Source organism: Danio rerio, chromosome 6 (genome assembly GCF_049306965.1).
Source record: "Danio rerio strain Tuebingen ecotype United States chromosome 6, GRCz12tu, whole genome shotgun sequence".
Lineage (NCBI taxonomy): Eukaryota > Metazoa > Chordata > Actinopteri > Cypriniformes > Danionidae > Danio > Danio rerio.
In genome coordinates this window covers 42,614,372-42,631,860 of record NC_133181.1, presented here as the reverse complement: position 1 = coordinate 42,631,860, position 17,489 = coordinate 42,614,372, and the positions used below count along the sequence as shown (strand labels likewise).

General features: G+C 34.4%; 3 protein-coding genes across 3 annotated transcripts in view; all 3 read left to right on the top strand.

Moving 5' to 3' along the window:
• Window positions 1–17,489, top strand: part of pfkfb4b (6-phosphofructo-2-kinase/fructose-2,6-biphosphatase 4b) — a 516,544-nt gene that overhangs the window by 429,763 nt on the left and 69,292 nt on the right. The window lies entirely within an intron of this gene.
• Window positions 4,775–11,473, top strand: sec61a1a (SEC61 translocon subunit alpha 1a). The gene is made up of 12 exons (NM_153659.2): window positions 4,775–4,895; window positions 5,777–5,844; window positions 5,941–6,006; window positions 6,132–6,210; window positions 6,835–6,966; window positions 7,358–7,467; window positions 7,619–7,772; window positions 7,860–8,020; window positions 8,234–8,431; window positions 9,799–9,990; window positions 10,083–10,159; window positions 10,246–11,473. The coding sequence occupies exons 1-12, from the start codon at window positions 4,889–4,891 to the stop codon at window positions 10,430–10,432; spliced, it is 1,431 nt and encodes a 476-aa protein (NP_705945.2). The 5' UTR covers window positions 4,775–4,888; the 3' UTR covers window positions 10,433–11,473.
• chchd4b (coiled-coil-helix-coiled-coil-helix domain containing 4b) lies at window positions 13,237–15,927 on the top strand. The gene is given in 3 exon segments (NM_001006051.1): window positions 13,237–13,445; window positions 15,054–15,152; window positions 15,277–15,927. Coding segments are annotated over 3 exon segments (459 nt in total). The 5' UTR covers window positions 13,237–13,423; the 3' UTR covers window positions 15,615–15,927.

Sequence of the window (17,489 nt, the reverse complement as noted above, 5' to 3'; positions counted from 1 at the left end):
GTTGTATGTAAAAGGTGAGATTGCGCTTATTAAAATTTTAAATCTTTTGTAACATTGCAAGCTTTAGATCAGGATTTTTTTCAAATATGTCTGTCTATTAGAATGGACAAAGTTTGTTATAAACAAGGTGTAATCTAAAAACAAAACCTCTTTTTTAAAAACAATTTTCAAGATAATACCAGCAATCATGTATGTTTTTATTTTATTTTATGAATTTTTACTATTATAATTTGGTGTCATTTATAGGAGCCTCAAGAACTGTGAAAACATACTTTTACATTTTTCTAAAAAAAAATTGCGTCTGAAGGGCTAATGTGTTATGATTATTAATTATGATTTATGCAAATTATTTAATGTTATATTAATGTTATTGACACAATAACAAAAATGCATTTGAAGGGGTAATTCACCCCAAAATAAAAATATTCTGTCACCCTCTACTTGCTCCAAACCTGTTACTCTCTTCTGTTGAGCGCAAAGGAAGATATTTTGAAAAATGTTTAGGGGTACAAACAGCCAATAACTATGGTAGTAATCTGTCTACAATGGCTGCTTTTTCCCAACATTCTTCAGGATATCTTGTTTTTTTGTTCAACAGATGAAAGAAATTCATAAACGTTTACAACCACATGAGTGTGAGTAATAGATGAGGAAGTTTTCATTTCTGGGTGGACTATAACTTTAAGACATAAACAGTTACAGAAGTTCAGGCTAAATATGAAAGCATATAAAAGCATCTATCAGAGACTTTCAGTATTTTAAGGCAGAAGGACTGATCTAATAAAGCCTGACATTGTTTGGCAGGTCTATTAATCAGTTTCAGAATCTAGAATGTGATATGGTCAGACTGTGGGAAAAAGAGGAGACAGAGGAAAAAAAGATACAGAAATGACATTGTTGTGTTGTCTTTTAAGGGCACATTTAGTTATGTAACTGCTATGGACAAAAATGTCCACTGTTCAGAAGTGTGTATGTGGAAACTGCAGTCAGAAACAGCGTTGAATGAAATGCTCATGGCTCTTTTCAAAAATAGACCAAATGGTGTGCGTCTGTGAGAGAGTCAGATTGTCTGTCGCCTGTAAATCTGCAACTAATTCTACACTAAATCACTATTCATTCACAAATGCAGTCTTTTTGTCAATAAAAGCAATTATATCCACAATGAGGGTCAGAAATAAAATGTAGAAATTATATAATGGATGGGAAATTAAAATGTTGTGGGAAAAAATGCACCACAGTGAATTCTTGTTTTATAAAATATAGAAGTGTGTGTGTGTGTGTGTGTGTGTGTGTGTGTGTGTGTGTGTGTGTGTGTGTGTGCGCGCGTGTGTGTGCGCGCGTGTGTGTGCGTGCGTGCGTGCGTGTGTGTGTGTGTGTGTGTGTACATATTAAATTCAAACTATGACTAACTATAGATTAAGCATGAGTATTGTTTATCTCCCAACATAAACTACTGCTTTTATGACAATATATGTGTAATATAAGATCGTCTAAATGATTTGATGTTATTTTAATTTAATAGATGAAAACTTGATCAAGTATTTTGGTTTACAGATATTCAGCAATTCCATCAGATAGAAAAAACTGCCATTAAAATTGTTTCTAAGTGAAAATATGACCAAATAATGCATCACTCTTGCAATATCATGCTGTGCGTGCAAATGAATGAGAAAATGAACAAGAATCTATTTTGCTGAGTACACAGAGCCCTCTGTTGGCTGAAAAGGCAAGCTGCATTAGAAAAAAGGGAATCAATTTCGATTTTATCCAATGGTTTCACGACATCAACTGGTCAAAATTGAAAGCTGCTCATGTAAATGAATGAAATTTCACTTAATTTATTGAATTACTATCATCATTAAAAATACGATAGATGGCTGATTTTTTATTTGCTTATGAAAACTATGGAGGCCGAAACCTACAAAAACAATAAATAAATAAATACACAAATAAACAAATAAATAAATTCCTGAATAAAAAATAATAAATAAATAAATAAATACCCAAATAAATAATAAGTAAATAAATTCACCCATTCTTGCATAAAACAATAAATAAATACTCCAATAAATACCCTAATAAATAAATCCACAAATTTTTGCATTAATAAAACAATGACTAAATAAATAAGTACCCCAGTAAATGCCCAAATAAATATTCAGTAAATAAATTAATTAATTAGTCAACAAATTCCTGCATTAAACAATGAATAAATAAATAACCCAATAAATATCCAAATAAATAAGTAAATAAATAAATCCACAAATTCCTGCATAAATGAAACAATGAATAAATAAATACGCAATTAAACAAATAAATATATATAAAAATCCACAACTCCTTACATTAATACAAATTATTTAATTATTATTAATTAATAGTGCGAGTAAATAAATCAACTTTCAGTTTAGCACTTACTTATTACCCCAAAATTCATTTAATTATTTACCTGCACGCACTATTCATTATTTCTATATTTATTCATGCAGGAATTTGTGAATTTTAATATACATTTACTTATTTATTTATTATTAATTAATTAATTTATTTATTTATTTATTTATTATTTTATTTATGCAGGAATTTATGGATTTATTTACTCAATTATTTATAAATTTACGTATTTATTTTTTTATTGCTATACAGGTTTCATCCTTCATAGAAACCTGCAAAAACAATAAATAAATACGTAAATAAAAAAACAAATAAATACACAAATTCTTGCATAAATAAAAAAACAAATAAATAAATGAATACGCAAATAGATTCATTCATTCACTTGTTGGCTTAGTCCCTTTATTAATCCGGGGTCGCCACAGCGGAATGAACTGCCAATTTATCCAGCAAGTTTTTACGCAGCGGATGCCCTTCCAGCCGCAACCCATCTCTGGGAAACATCCACACACACAACGGACAATTTAGCCTACCCAATTCACCTGTACTGCATGTCTTTGGACTGTGGGGGAAACCGGAGCACCCAGAGGAAACCCACGCGAAGGCAGGGAGAACATGCAAACTCCACACAGAAACACCAACTGAGCCGAGGTTCAAACCAGTAACCTAGCGACCTTCTTGCCGTGAGGCGACAGCACTACCTACTGCGCCACTGCCTTTATTAATAGTGCGGTGTGAAAGACGGAAAAATCTACGTTCAGTCATAGTCCTTTTGTATTCCATAGTCTTTAGTTCAGTTTTACATTGTCGTATTCCCCCTACATCCGTGTAATTTATTTAATTATTAATCTGTCCGCACTATTTATATAAACTTTAGAAAACGTTGAGTTATTTATTTAACCCAATGGTTGAGTTAACACAATAACATAATACATAATATATAATAAAAAATAAATAATTTTGTTGTTAATTTTTAACAAATTACCTCCGTCTCGTGGTTTTTATACCCATTTTACCATCCAAGACCATCTTTTAGAAGCTTTGGATATGATTAAAATGTAGGCTATTGTACATTGTGGACAAAGCCTGCTGCAACTGCTGGGCAGCCTCTAGCTCCATATTCTGCTCCATCAACAGCATTTTCTGCTCGCTCAGTTTATATCTGTCTGCACTTTTGTTCTGTTTCTTCAATGTTTGTAATTCTTGATTTATTTTAACAAAAGTGTCTGGAACTAAAATGTAATACAAATAATGCATTTTCAATATTTTAGTAAACTGTTATTCATTAACCCAGCCATAATTATAAAATTAATAGTATTATTAGTAATAATAGCAATAGTAATACCAGAGTGGGAAAAAAAACATTTAATCAAAATAACCCAATGCACTGGGTTAAAATAACCCATAGTTGGGAAGGTGCTATAATAACCTAGAGTTGGGTTATATGTTGGGGTAATTTTAACCCAACTATTTTATGCAGGATTTTGTGGATCAATTATTAATTTGCATATTTGTTTATTGTTTTTGCAGGTTTTGTCCTACTTACATTTGTACCATATAAAACAAACATAGCAAAATCGTACATGATGTATGTGAAAACAAGTCTTGATGACATTATTGCATACTCTCACAGCTTCATTACAATCAATAGTTTAAGAGTAGAATTTGATTACATAATTATTGAAGAGGAAACTAAAGTATATAGTAACAAGACAAATAATTAAAACGTGACAAATAGCCATCGATTTGCCCTGAAGCGCAAGTCTTTTTAACCGGACGTACGTGGTGATTTCTTTCTTTATTTTTTTGTTTAGCGTACACACTTCCTTTATTTTTTATGAAACGTATAACTGTTAAATCGATGTAAAGGATTCACGAAAACCTGCTTTTCCTGCAATGTGTTGTTGTCTATACGCACAGTTTACTTAAAATTATGGACCGTTTAACAAAAAGCTAAATAAAATAAGTTAAACATGTAGACATGGTTTACTATTTAACAAGAGAATTTAGCAGTTAAATAAGATTTTTTGGCGGGAACAATTTGTTTATTTGGAAAACGATCAACAATTTGTTAAATTAGTAAATCATTGTTTCTGTTTTGTTACGATTGCAAAAATTAATAAAAACTGATATTCTTATATTATTGTCTCCTTCTAAGTATTTAACCGTTGAAAAAAATCTATGTGACCATTTAAGATATTGTATATATGTTCTTTTTTTACTTTTTGAAAAATATGTGTAAAATTACTTGTGCCGATCACTTTATCGAATTGAAGAGCGTGAACCAGAAGATCAACCGCGACTCGCCGTTCATCTGACGTGTAGTAGAGTCGGTGTAGTGTTGACGTGTCTCTAAAGCGCTTTCCTCCCTTCGCTCCTCTCGCTTCTCTCTTTCTCTCTCACCCGGGCGGCGGAGCGCACCGGTAGCGCTAATTATCCGTTTACAACTCACTGGGACTCCAGACAGAGACCGTGATTTCAGGGGACCGTCATCATGGCGAGTGAGTGCAGAGTTTTCGAGCGTTTATCCTGTGTTTGGTAGAGTTGTTCAATGTAAATCTGCTGTCAATTCACACTCGAGTTCTGTTAGCACTGTTAGCATGCTAGCCAGAGAGCTTTCTTTGACTAAACCTGAGAGAAGGGTTTCAGATTCTATACTATTCACATTTGTAGAGCAGTCAACTGGAATGCGTTTAAATGTTTCTGTGGTTTATTTGTTTGATTCACCAGTTGTTATTCGTGTGTGGGGGTACGTTTACGTTGCTTTTCTGGTGGCTAATGGTTGAATGGCTTCGAGCAGCTAGCATTAGCTTGTAAGCTACTTTTTAACACGTCTGCTTGATCTTTTTTTATTCTGCAAACCGTCAACGAGGCCTTCAGTTATTTGAAATAAGGCACAATACTGTGAAATAGCCTTATTTGTTGTTATATCGGACTGCAAGACCGGAGGGAAGTTGTCAAAGATTCCAGAGGCTAACGTTATAGGTTTCAGGTTAATTGATTGCACTTAACGTTAACTTGTGTGTTTAACATGAAAACATACTAAACAAAAACAGAGAAATTGATAAGTTGTTAGGTCTGATGTATTATAAGATTTTGTATTGTAAGAAATGTTGGGAAAATGACTTTTTTATTCATCAGTTTAATGATGACGACGCTTTAGATTGGACTGTTGTTGTCCTTAGTAGTTCGACAAGGATTTTGGGAAAGTGAGACTGTTTATCAGTTGTTGAGTGATCTCTGTATACATTTTCACCTCATGTTGGTGAATTGCAGTAATATGGTTCAACATATGTTATGTTGCATTTAGTGAAATTGTAAGTAGTTTAATTTTCTGTCATCAAATAATTTGTGAGATTTCTCATGTTTTTGTCATTTCCAGTTAAGTTCTTGGAGGTAATAAAACCGTTTTGTGCGGTTTTGCCTGAAATCCAGAAACCAGAACGAAAGGTAAAACATTGCACACAGCGTGTATCGATTTTTATTTATTATTATAACTTTATGTAATAAACAGCATTTCTAACTTTAAACACTTTTTTGTTTCAGATCCAGTTCAGAGAAAAGGTGCTATGGACTGCCATCACATTGTTCATCTTTCTTGTTTGCTGTCAGGTAAGTTGTGTTTTTCAGAGTATGAATAAATACACTACACCTATGCCTTTGTTCTCCAGCTACTTCAGTGTAAAGTCAAGATTTTAGTTGAGAGCTGATGACTGTACTGTTTCTCTTGGTCTTAGATCCCACTGTTTGGGATCATGTCTTCAGATTCAGCAGATCCATTCTACTGGATGAGAGTCATTTTGGCTTCCAACAGAGGTAAGACACTGTACTCACTCAGTGTAACTCACAATTAATGAGGTGCTATGTTTTATTGAGGTAAAGTATGCTTTATATTCCCACATTCTCCTTAATAACATAAGTTATATTAGCAGTCAGTGACTATCAAAGAACAGCAGTGTTCAGTCAATTAAAATAAATAGTGCTCATGTTGTTTTGAAGTCATACTTAAATCGATTTCAAATTCAACATTTAAGGTCCCGCAGTAAACAATATAGACACCATAAGATGAACGAATGTTTCAATATAAAACCAACTTTACCTCAATCTATGTTTTTATTGATTAACATTAGTTTAATCAAGCACGTAATGATCATCACCTCAAAACTTTATATGATTGTGAGATAATTTTTTTCAAAGAAACATTTACTCTTATTCAGCGATGTGCGTTTAATTAAAACTGACAAAATGCATATCAATTTAGAAAAGTTTTTTTTTTTTTTTTAAGTTTTACTTTTTTCCAAAATCTTAACCGTTAAAAGTTTTTTACTAGTGTTTAAGCATTTACACTCAATAGTATTTGTGAACTGAATTAATGTTTGTGTGGCATTGTGATAGTATCAGGTATCGTGGATTGCAAAATGTATAATGACTGTTTTTCAGGTACTTTGATGGAGTTGGGTATCTCTCCCATTGTGACCTCTGGTCTGATCATGCAGCTGCTGGCTGGAGCTAAAATCATTGAGGTCGGAGACACACCGAAAGACAGAGCGCTCTTTAATGGAGCCCAAAAATGTAGGGGTTTCAAGTTACTCTTTTGCATGCCTGTATTAAGGAATAGTTCACCCAAAACTGAAAATTCTGTTATCATATACTTACCATTAACTTGTCACAAATGTATTTGAGTTTCATTCTTCTGTTGAACACAAAATAAGTTACTTAAAAACATGTTGAAAACTGGTAACTATTGACTTCCATTGAATTTCAGTTTTTCCTACTATGCAAGTCAGATTTTCAACATTCTTTTAATTTTTTTGTGTGTTTAGCTGAAACAAAACTCATAAAGGTATGAAACCATTTGAGGGTGATAATTTTTAACTCGAGTGAACTATCCCTTTAATATTGCTGAGTTATAGATTAGTTATTATAATGCAACAGTGATGGTAATTGCTTAATTGTTTTCCAGTGTTTGGTATGATCATCACCATTGGCCAGGCTATTGTGTACGTCATGACTGGAATGTATGGAGACCCTTCAGAGATGGGTGCTGGCATCTGTCTGCTGATCATCATTCAGGTGAGAGAGCATGGACACAATGTGTGTATTTATTACCTGTATAATGTGGCTTTAAGCTCAGGGATTTGTATATTGTTATATGCATGTTTTGTTTTTTATTAAAGAGTGCAAGGGGTGTGATTTAAATTTATTTATTTTTTTTTTCCTGTAGTTGTTTGTGGCTGGTCTGATCGTGTTGCTGCTGGATGAGTTGCTGCAGAAAGGTTATGGTTTGGGCTCTGGTATCTCTCTCTTCATTGCCACTAACATCTGTGAGACTATCGTATGGAAAGCATTCAGCCCAACCACAGTCAACACAGGCAGAGGTGTGTTCAGGACACAGCATATCATTTTGAGCAATGCTGTAGTGTCATGAGTGACGAGTTGGCTAAATTTTGTTTGTGTGCGTTCAGGTACTGAGTTTGAGGGAGCCATTATTGCTCTGTTCCACCTTTTGGCCACTCGCACTGATAAAGTCAGAGCTCTGAGAGAGGCTTTCTACAGACAGAACCTGCCTAACCTCATGAACCTCATCGCTACAGTCTTCGTCTTTGCTGTGGTCATATACTTCCAGGTCAGTTACATGAAATTTTGCACTTATATATAGCTGCACACCCTCAGAAACCAATTTTAAAAATTAATTTGGGTACTTCATTGATTATTATTATTTTATTTTTTCTTGTCATTACTTGTTTTGTGTATTGGTTGGAAATATTGAATATAAGCACATATTATAAGTACTTGACAATTGTAATTGAAACTCTATTTACATGTTTTTTATTTTCAGGGCTTCAGAGTTGATCTGCCCATCAAGTCTGCACGTTACCGTGGCCAATACAACACATATCCCATCAAGCTGTTCTATACCTCCAACATTCCCATCATCCTGCAGTCTGCTCTGGTTTCCAATCTTTACGTCATCTCTCAGATGCTCTCCACTCGATTCAGCGGCAACTTCCTAGTCAACCTTCTGGGGACTTGGTCTGTAAGTGTGACATCTGTTTAAAACTAGTACCAAATTTATTTCGATAATTTTCAGCACTTATTTCTTTTCCCCATTTTTCTAAACTAAAGGATTTAACAACATTTTCAAACCTTAACTAGTAAGATAGCTTTCTTTGATCTATATCTTAAATATTAATAATTAAATATGTATGATATAAATATACACTTGACGCCCCATGACGGTTTATACCATTGTGAATGCAAAATCGTGCCAATCCATTCTAAGAAACATCATTTAAAAGTCTGAAACTGGTATGAAGTTATTTAAAGTCTATATTATTTTTGCTGCATTTTGCTTTTGTATTTTCTTTTAATGACTTGTTTTTTGCTAAACTGAAATATTAGATCTTCGTCAATTTGTATGAAAATGTTTAAAATAAAATTTGTTGTTCAAAAAAACTGAAATTGGCAGTTCTAGAGCACCGATAGACATCTTAAGTATTCACAAAACCCATTACTTGTAAAATTGGTTTTTATATCCGCATGCAGCCTAAAAAAAATGAAACGGACACATTTATATAGTTTGACCTACAGCAACTTCTAAAATAGTCACTAAATATTCCTCAAAACGTATACATTTTATTAATAAGTTAGATGTAATTTCAATACATTCTTAAATTTAAATCACTGAAGCATGTATTACTAAACTACTACTGAAAAAACTTGACCTTGATTGTTAATGTATAATTCGCACATTGCTCGAGAGCTTTGTTCATCTTTGGAATAAAGACACTCTAGAATAAGTCAGAGTTCTCATCTATAAACAGCAACGATCCCAAGATCACCAAAATCTAGAATGGCGGATGTCTTGCTGTCTTTGGAGGATTCGAGAACTCTCGGATTTAATCTAAAATCTCTCAATTTGTATGAAGATGAACAAAGGTTTCAGGGCACTGGAATGATATGAGGATGAGTAATTAACAGAGTTTTCATTTTAAGATGAACTAATACTTAAAGTACATTTTTAGGAATGCTAATAAATAAGTTTGACATGTACCACAATGCGTTTTGTTCATGTTCAATTAAAACACTGACAAACAATTGTGTTATTATTGCTTAATTACACCATTTCTTAAATGTTGTTTGTAATTATTAATAATATTGTAGTATTATGTGGTATATTATAGTATTGTTCAAACTTTACTAAGTTTTATGATAATTCATGTTATACAGTAAACTATATTTTTATGACGGAATTTTATGCTTTCATTTGTGTGTGTGCAGAAATGTCAGGGCCTTATACTTGAAAATTCAATTGAAGAAAAAAATGCATATTGAAAAACGGCTTGATCCAGAAAGCAAACATAATTAGATGAAGTAAAGAAACCTTCATTTTGTTTTTCCTAGGACACCTCATCTGGAGGTCCAGCGCGCGCCTATCCTGTGGGCGGTCTCTGTTACTATCTGTCTCCTCCGGAGTCGTTTGGTTCTGTGCTTGATGACCCAGTTCATGCAGTGATCTACATTGTGTTCATGCTGGGATCCTGTGCCTTCTTTTCAAAGACCTGGATTGAAGTTTCTGGATCTTCTGCCAAAGATGTGAGTCACCTGTTATTGTTCATTTATCGGCACATACATTTTGATTCTATAAAATGTAATGGCTGAATGTGTTGTGTGTGTGTGTGTTTTAGGTAGCTAAGCAGCTGAAAGAACAGCAGATGGTGATGAGGGGACACAGAGAGACCTCCATGGTTCATGAACTCAACAGGTGAGCGGCAAAAACACTGGATGCTCTGCTTTTAAATGCTTTCTTATCTGAACTTTTATTAACCTCAAATTTTCTTTGTCATCCAGATACATCCCCACAGCGGCTGCATTTGGTGGACTGTGTATCGGAGGCCTTTCAGTAATGGCGGACTTCCTGGGCGCCATCGGCTCCGGAACGGGAATCCTATTGGCTGTTACCATCATCTATCAGTACTTTGAGATATTTGTTAAGGAACAGAGTGAAGTCGGCAGCATGGGAGCGTTACTCTTCTAAACAAGGACACTCACAAACACACACATACTTGCTGACACCTTTTTATTATTTTTATGATTGTTGTTGTCATTTAATTCTTTTATTTCGGTGCAATTTGAGCATAATTAGTGGTCTGTCACGAGCGCTGTCTTGGGAGAACGTGCTCTTAGCCGCTAGCTCAGGCCGAGTAAGTTCTCCTGTATGTCAGAAGTGGCAAAACGTTTCTAAAATTCAGTGATGAAGCTGAACTTCAGTAATGGAACAGTAAAGATGGACTCTGTGAGCTCTGACTAGGAATATTTAGATGAATTAAATTTTCTCTTCACATCAGTCTGTCCTTCATCTGTCTCCAGCCATCACCGAATCCATTCATCCACTCTTTTCTTTAGTTCCTGCCTGGTCCTAGTTGATAAAGATTTTCCAGAGAGTATTGCTTATGTTGGGTGACTGATTTACTCGACACTGCCAATTTTGACAACTGCTTCGTGTTTGTCAGTCATATCGGTCTTGTATGTAAAGCTGGCAGGCAGTTTGCTTTTCTAACTCATTGAATCATGCTAAGTCATAAAAAGTGTGATTTAGTTATGGCTACAAATATAAGAGCTAAACCACAGGTTCTTGTTTTCCAGTCAGCAATTGTCAATTCTAAACAAGGCAGCATAGGAGTAAAGCAACGCACAGTTTGGCACCAATGGTGTGTGTGTGTGTGGTTTTTCTGTGTTTGTTGGACATGTATTTCATAACGCTGGGATCTTTTTTTTTTTTTTTTTTTTTTTGTACACAACACATCTTACACAATAGAGAGCAAGGATTTTCTGTATTTGAAAGTACCTGGTCTTTAGTGAGAGCTTCAGTGACAGATGGAAGTGGTCACTTTCCCAAATTAAGCCCTTTTTACTGTATCATTGGGTGTCTGTATATATGACATTTAATGCTGTGCGCGACCATGTAAAATAAGCCCTTCTTTTTCTTTCTTTTTATTTTGGACTGTAAAAAGAAATGTTCCGAACAAATATATTCAGCAAAGACTGATCATTCTCAATAAAAACTCATTTTTTGGGAGATGCTGAATTGTTTCATTTTTCTGAGTAGATCTATCTGCAATATGCATACCATAAAACAGCTTAGTGTATTTAAAAGGATAAGTTCTCAGACATTGTAAAAGAGCTATAAAAGGTGTAAAATTGGCCTAATGGGCTATATGCACGGCTAGAGTTTTAAAGCCAATGATAAACTTCTGGTGAAAGCTTAATGTGACTTTTTAATGTCACAAGGTTCCTTATACAGCATCAGTGTTGCAATGTAATTATAATACATTCAGTTAAATTGACTTTTTTTATTCATTTAGTTGTTTAAGATTAAAACAAAATGAAAGACTTGTAACCAGGCTAATGCAAAAATTCCATTGAAAATATTGGGGTAAAATTAACTAATTTAAAAGACATGGCGGGGGGAAATGTAATTTAACGCGGTGCGTCTTCTCCAATCTGAGACCCACTTCTTATCACTTATCTAACAGGCAGAGAAGATCGCTGACTTAAAGAAATCAGATCTTAAAAGTGACAATTTTGTAATGAAAGGACAGTTCACCAGAAGCCCTTGGCTTGGGCTGCCTGACTGAAAATGAAGTCAGTGTGTGCATATAGCCAATTTTAACCAAAACCGTACTACCATATTTAAGTACACATTATCTTCTGTGTTTATTGTCCATGGCTGTAACAATGTAGCGTAAACATCTCGTTCTGGTATGATTCGTGATTTCATGCTGCATGTGTGGACAGACGAACGAAATGTGGTGTCTCGCAGGACCACAGAGCTACATAAATTACTCATAAACACACAAACAGAACACTGAAGATAACAGCTGATTTAAAAAAAAAACTTTGCATAACCAACATATACTATATGATACTGAACTATACACAAAAGATAGACTATTCAAGTACTTTTACATGAGACAATGTATAGGATATTGTGCAAGAGAGGTATAGGTGAATATTGTGCAAAATAGTTATTCATTCATATTCTTTTCAGCTTAATCCTTTTATTTATCTGGGGTTGCCACAGCGGAATGAACCGCCAACTTATCCAGTATATGTTTTATGCAGCAGATGCCCTTCCAGCTGCAACCCATCACTGGGAAACATTCATACACACTCAAAGCAGATACCCAATTCACATGAAGCACGTCTTTGGACTGTGGGGGAAACCGGAGGAGAGGAAACCCACGCGAACATAGAGACAACATCCAAACTCCAAATGACAGCCGAGGATTGAACCAGCAACCATGCTGTGAGGCGGTCATACTACCCTCTGCACCACCGTGACACGCACAAAATAGTTATTTAAAGTTTAATATAGTGCAAAAGTTATTTAAGGTTGAGGCACGCAGTGCAACATGATTGTGGCACATTTTTCCTCATTGAGTTTTGTAAGATGGGTGTCAGGTGCATAAGAGAGAAGAGTGTTTCTACAGGTGGTTTGTCGAGCCCACTCACCAGAATGAAGCATTGTTTGAAATGCACAAAATTTTCAAGAGACAAGGGGTGATTAACAAAATGTCTATAGTGCAACCTGGTGCAAGAGTCAGAGATGAGAGCGTGTCTTTTTCTACACGTGGTTTGTTCCTCTCACTCAGGAATGCATGGTAATTTGACTGGAGTTGAGGGCTCTAACAGCCTGTGGAAAGAAGCTGTTAAGTAGCCGAGCGTGATTTCCGTAAACAATTACAGTAAAATCCGTTTCTAAAGGGTTGTTCTTTTCTCGCAGGCGATATGAGATATAAACAAACACGCAGGGTCCTCGTCTACTCTTTATGACGTCGTAATGTTTGATTTTGTAACGTGGGTCTGTGGTCTGAAAGCGGCGTCTACTACCGAATAAATGACAGAAGGACAAGACGGTGGATCTTTGGTGGTCAACTAAGCACTTTTATTGAGAAAAATAAATCCGCGAAGAAGGTGAATTTTATTTGCCGTTGATAAATTTCCATTGCAATAATTGTAAAAAGAAATGACAGCTATCGACGGGCAAGGTAATGTTAATTCAGAATATATTAATAGTGTATTTAAGCTCTGAATAAAAGTTCAGATTCTTATTGACTGTTTACTCGCAGAATTTCCGTGAGGTCTGTGAAATATAACTTGGTTATAAAACGAGTTACAGCGATGACCTTGTTTGGTCTCACTGACGCCATACGGGGGTAACCCTCACAAACTAGTTTGCATAAATTAAATTCTCTTTTCTTCCATGCAAGTTGAAATAAATTGAAATGCATTTTTATAGATATTTAACAAAAATCAAGAAATGGTAGGAAAAATAAAAAGACGAACTAATAAACCGAATAATATGTCTTGATAAATAAACATTGACGTTTATTTTAGTCATCTGAATCTTGTACAAGTTTATGCATTGTACTCATTCATTCATTCATTCATTTATTCATACATTCATTTTTCTTCGGCTTGGACCGTTTAGTCACAAGGGGTTTTGCTACAGTGGAATGAACAGCTAATTTATACAGCAAATGTTTTACACAGCGAATGCCATTCCAGTACAGGGAAACACACAATTTTGTTTATTCAATTCTAGGCATTGGCTGGTGTAAGATTCTGATGGTATGATAACCTTGGATTTAAATATCACGGTTTGACCGTGTTGTGATTACTGTTCTAAAATATCTTCTTTTTAAATGTCTGAATAAAAAACAAAACCTTTTCCCCCTTTGAACACAAAATATTTTAATTTGGGAAACATTTAAAATATTTTGGAACAGTAATAATGGCAGGCTAAATCACAGACTCCTGCTGTCCACTTGTTTCAAAACGGGGCATCTTTGGATATCTTTTCTGCCGGAGATACTGCTGTCCTAAAAACAAACAAAAAAATGTAAATAAAACAAAATCTTACTCATACCTTAGGAACGGTAAAGCAGACAAATTTGACTGTTTTAAAACCTTGACTTTTCCAAACGGTGATATACCTTGAACACAGTTGTTGTCCCATGCCTATTTAATTCACCTATAGTGCATGTCTTTGGACTGTGATGGAAACCAGAGCACCCGAAGGGCACCCAAGCCAACACAGGGAGAACAGGCAAACTCCACACAAAAATACCAACTGGCCCAGCAGGGATTCACACCAGCAACTTTCTAGCTGAGGTGACAGTGCTTACCACTGAGTCACCATCATTGTACTTATATTTAATAAAAATAACCAACCCTCAAAATTAATAAATGTAGTTTTTGTTGTTGTTGTTCAGTTTAATACACATTTTGAATAACGTTGAAAACCTGTAAGCAATGCCTCCACAGTAATAGTTATTTCTTTAATAAAATATCTTCTTTTGTGTTCAACAGAATAAGTAAGACTTTAAATTTCTGGGTGAACTATCCCTTTAATAATGGCAAATTTTTATTTTATTTTTATTTAAGTACATGGTGAATAAAATAGCTGATATAAAGTGGGATCCACCTGCAAATCTTAGTGACAGGAATGTGTGTGCGTCTGAACATAAACCTTTAGGAATATACCCCCTTTTTAAAACTGTTAATTCCAGTGATAGGAAATAAGAGTGAAACTCTCTTTTTAAGTTGTTAAATTTACTTGACAAATTGTAAATGTCACCATTACCTCATTAAAGGGAAAGACCAAGTCATATTTATTACTAAGGAAGAGCATGAAACTCCCAGCACTGTGAAACAGGAAGAGGAAGATACAAATGGGGATCCTAAAGGAAAAGGTGAGAGAATAATCAGAGGATAATGCTCCTTAACCTGCATATTTTATAAGATCACCAAAAAGCAATGCTTCATTCTTGATAATCATTTCGGATTTGTTGTCCACTTCACATTCTCTTCATTCAGGCCTCATCCTCCCAACTGGTGAAATAAACTGGGACTGTCCGTGTTTGGGTGGGATGGCGAGTGGAGTGTGTGGAGAGCAGTTTAAATCTGCGTTTACCTGCTTTCACTTTAGTCAAGAAGAGGTGAAGGGCTCTGATTGTCTGGAGCAGTTCATATCCATGCAGGAGTGTTTCCATCAACATCCTGAACTCTTCCCTCAGGACAACAATGATCTACAGACTGCAGATCCGGACCAAGAACACTCCTCATCCATCTCTGACTTCACAACAAACAAAGAATCGGACTCTTTGCCCACTGAGACAGATGAGATTCCCACACAGCTGCCTGTAGTCAGTTAAAACATCTGTCATTTAAGCATTTATTTACTATTATCTATTGATGTAGACAAGGACAGCGTAAATATAGGTAGATTATATGGTGAGCTTGTTTAAAAAATGGTGAGTTTCAAAAAAATGTAATAATTAAAGGTTTAAAGAAACTGTGGGGAAAAATTGTAACAAATTTTATAAAGCTGGTCATTTTATTTTGACGTTCAATCCTCCATACTGACAAACTATGACTATTGCCTCAGAAAGCAATACTGCTGCTTATTAGTTGGGTTAACTCGGCAAGTCATTGTACAAGATTGCTTTGTTTTGTAGCCAATAAAAATAATTCTTAAAGAGGACCTATTATGCAAAAATCACTTTTATTAAGGGTTTAAATCGGTTTAAATATATGTGTGTGGCAACAGTCTGCGAATATAGCCAGATTCTAATAGTAAAAATATATTAGAGGGGGAACGCCCTAGTGAGATTTGGTCTCTTTGTTAAAGTATTTTCACAAGCACATTTTAATTTTCATTGAATTACATTTACTTTCTCTGGTAATTTATTCTTACTCATAATTCAGGTGTAACTATTGAGACGTACAATGTGTGTGTTTTAGGTCAAACAGCAAAACAAGTGTTTGTGTGTGAAATGTGAATCATATTAAGATTAAAGGTTATAGACAGATGATTTGATTGGTCATTTTAATCATGTAATACTTGTATATAATTGTGTGCTTTTGTAGTCAAATGATCTGAAATAATATAAGAAAAGGTAATGTATCATCTTGCATTAACAGTGGGTTCAAATTATGGAAATTATATGAAAATTTTAACCGATAATTAAGTCCTTTTCATGCCCAATTCCAATACCAATAATCAATATATTTTAATTTTGACATTATAATGTTTATATAAATGTATATTTTCACATTGTCAATTCAATAATTGTCTTATTTAAAAATATTAAAAGCCTTTTAAGAATTAAAATATAATATATTTGTTAAACATTTCAGAGCAGAGCCTTGTGGCTAAAGGTTATAATAAAATTTAGAAAAATGCTTTCTGCTACATTGACCATTGTCTAGAGCCTGGTCTTGATAGGTTTTTTTGGGATAATTCCGCAAATATTTTCAAATTTTCCATAGGCAACCAAATTTCCTGTCTGCCAGTTTACTGTAAAAACTTTTTTTTTTGTATTTCCTACTAGACCATTGGTCTGATTTTCACCAAATTTGTCCATGATGACAAAAAGTTACAAAATTCACATCGCTAGGTGTAATGTAAAACTACATCTGAGGCTGTATCTCTGCAATTCTTAAAGATATTGACATAATTTTAGCTGTTTCATTGTCACCTTACACACTTACTACACCAAAAACATTTGGTGACAGCGCCACCAAGGGATCAAGAGTGATAAGCCATTCATGAACCATTTATATTAAAAGTTCCAAATTTGATAACTTGTGAATGTATATGTTTACTTTACCTTCATGCCTACAACACAGACACCAATTATGCCAAAATTTGCCAAATTTACTGTTCGTCATATTTTTGTTTGTTCTAAAACACTCTTTTTCAAATTCCTCCAAGATCCTTGGTACAGTTTTCAATAAATTTGACGCAGATCATCTTTCATGGAATTTGTGTCCATACATGAGAGTTTGTTTACTGCACTGACAAATATATATGGCGGTACAATGCCAAACTGCATCTGAGTCTGGAAATCTGCAATGCTTATACATATTGACACCAAATCGATCATGTCATTGTTGCCTCATACTACATTACATACATTTAGTAATAGCATTACCTATTAAACCAATAAAAACCAATAAAAATTAAATAGTAAAAAATAAACTTTATTCAGAAAAGCTTTATACAGAACTCGTTGTTTCACTTGCAT

Bases quoted from the DNA above. Each gene is read 5' to 3' on its own strand.
- sec61a1a (NM_153659.2), top strand. The intron at 6,211-6,834 runs GTAAGACACTGT...ACTGTTTTTCAG, and splicing joins CATTTTGGCTTCCAACAGAG to GTACTTTGATGGAGTTGGGT. The intron at 8,432-9,798 runs GTAAGTGTGACA...TGTTTTTCCTAG, and splicing joins ACCTTCTGGGGACTTGGTCT to GACACCTCATCTGGAGGTCC.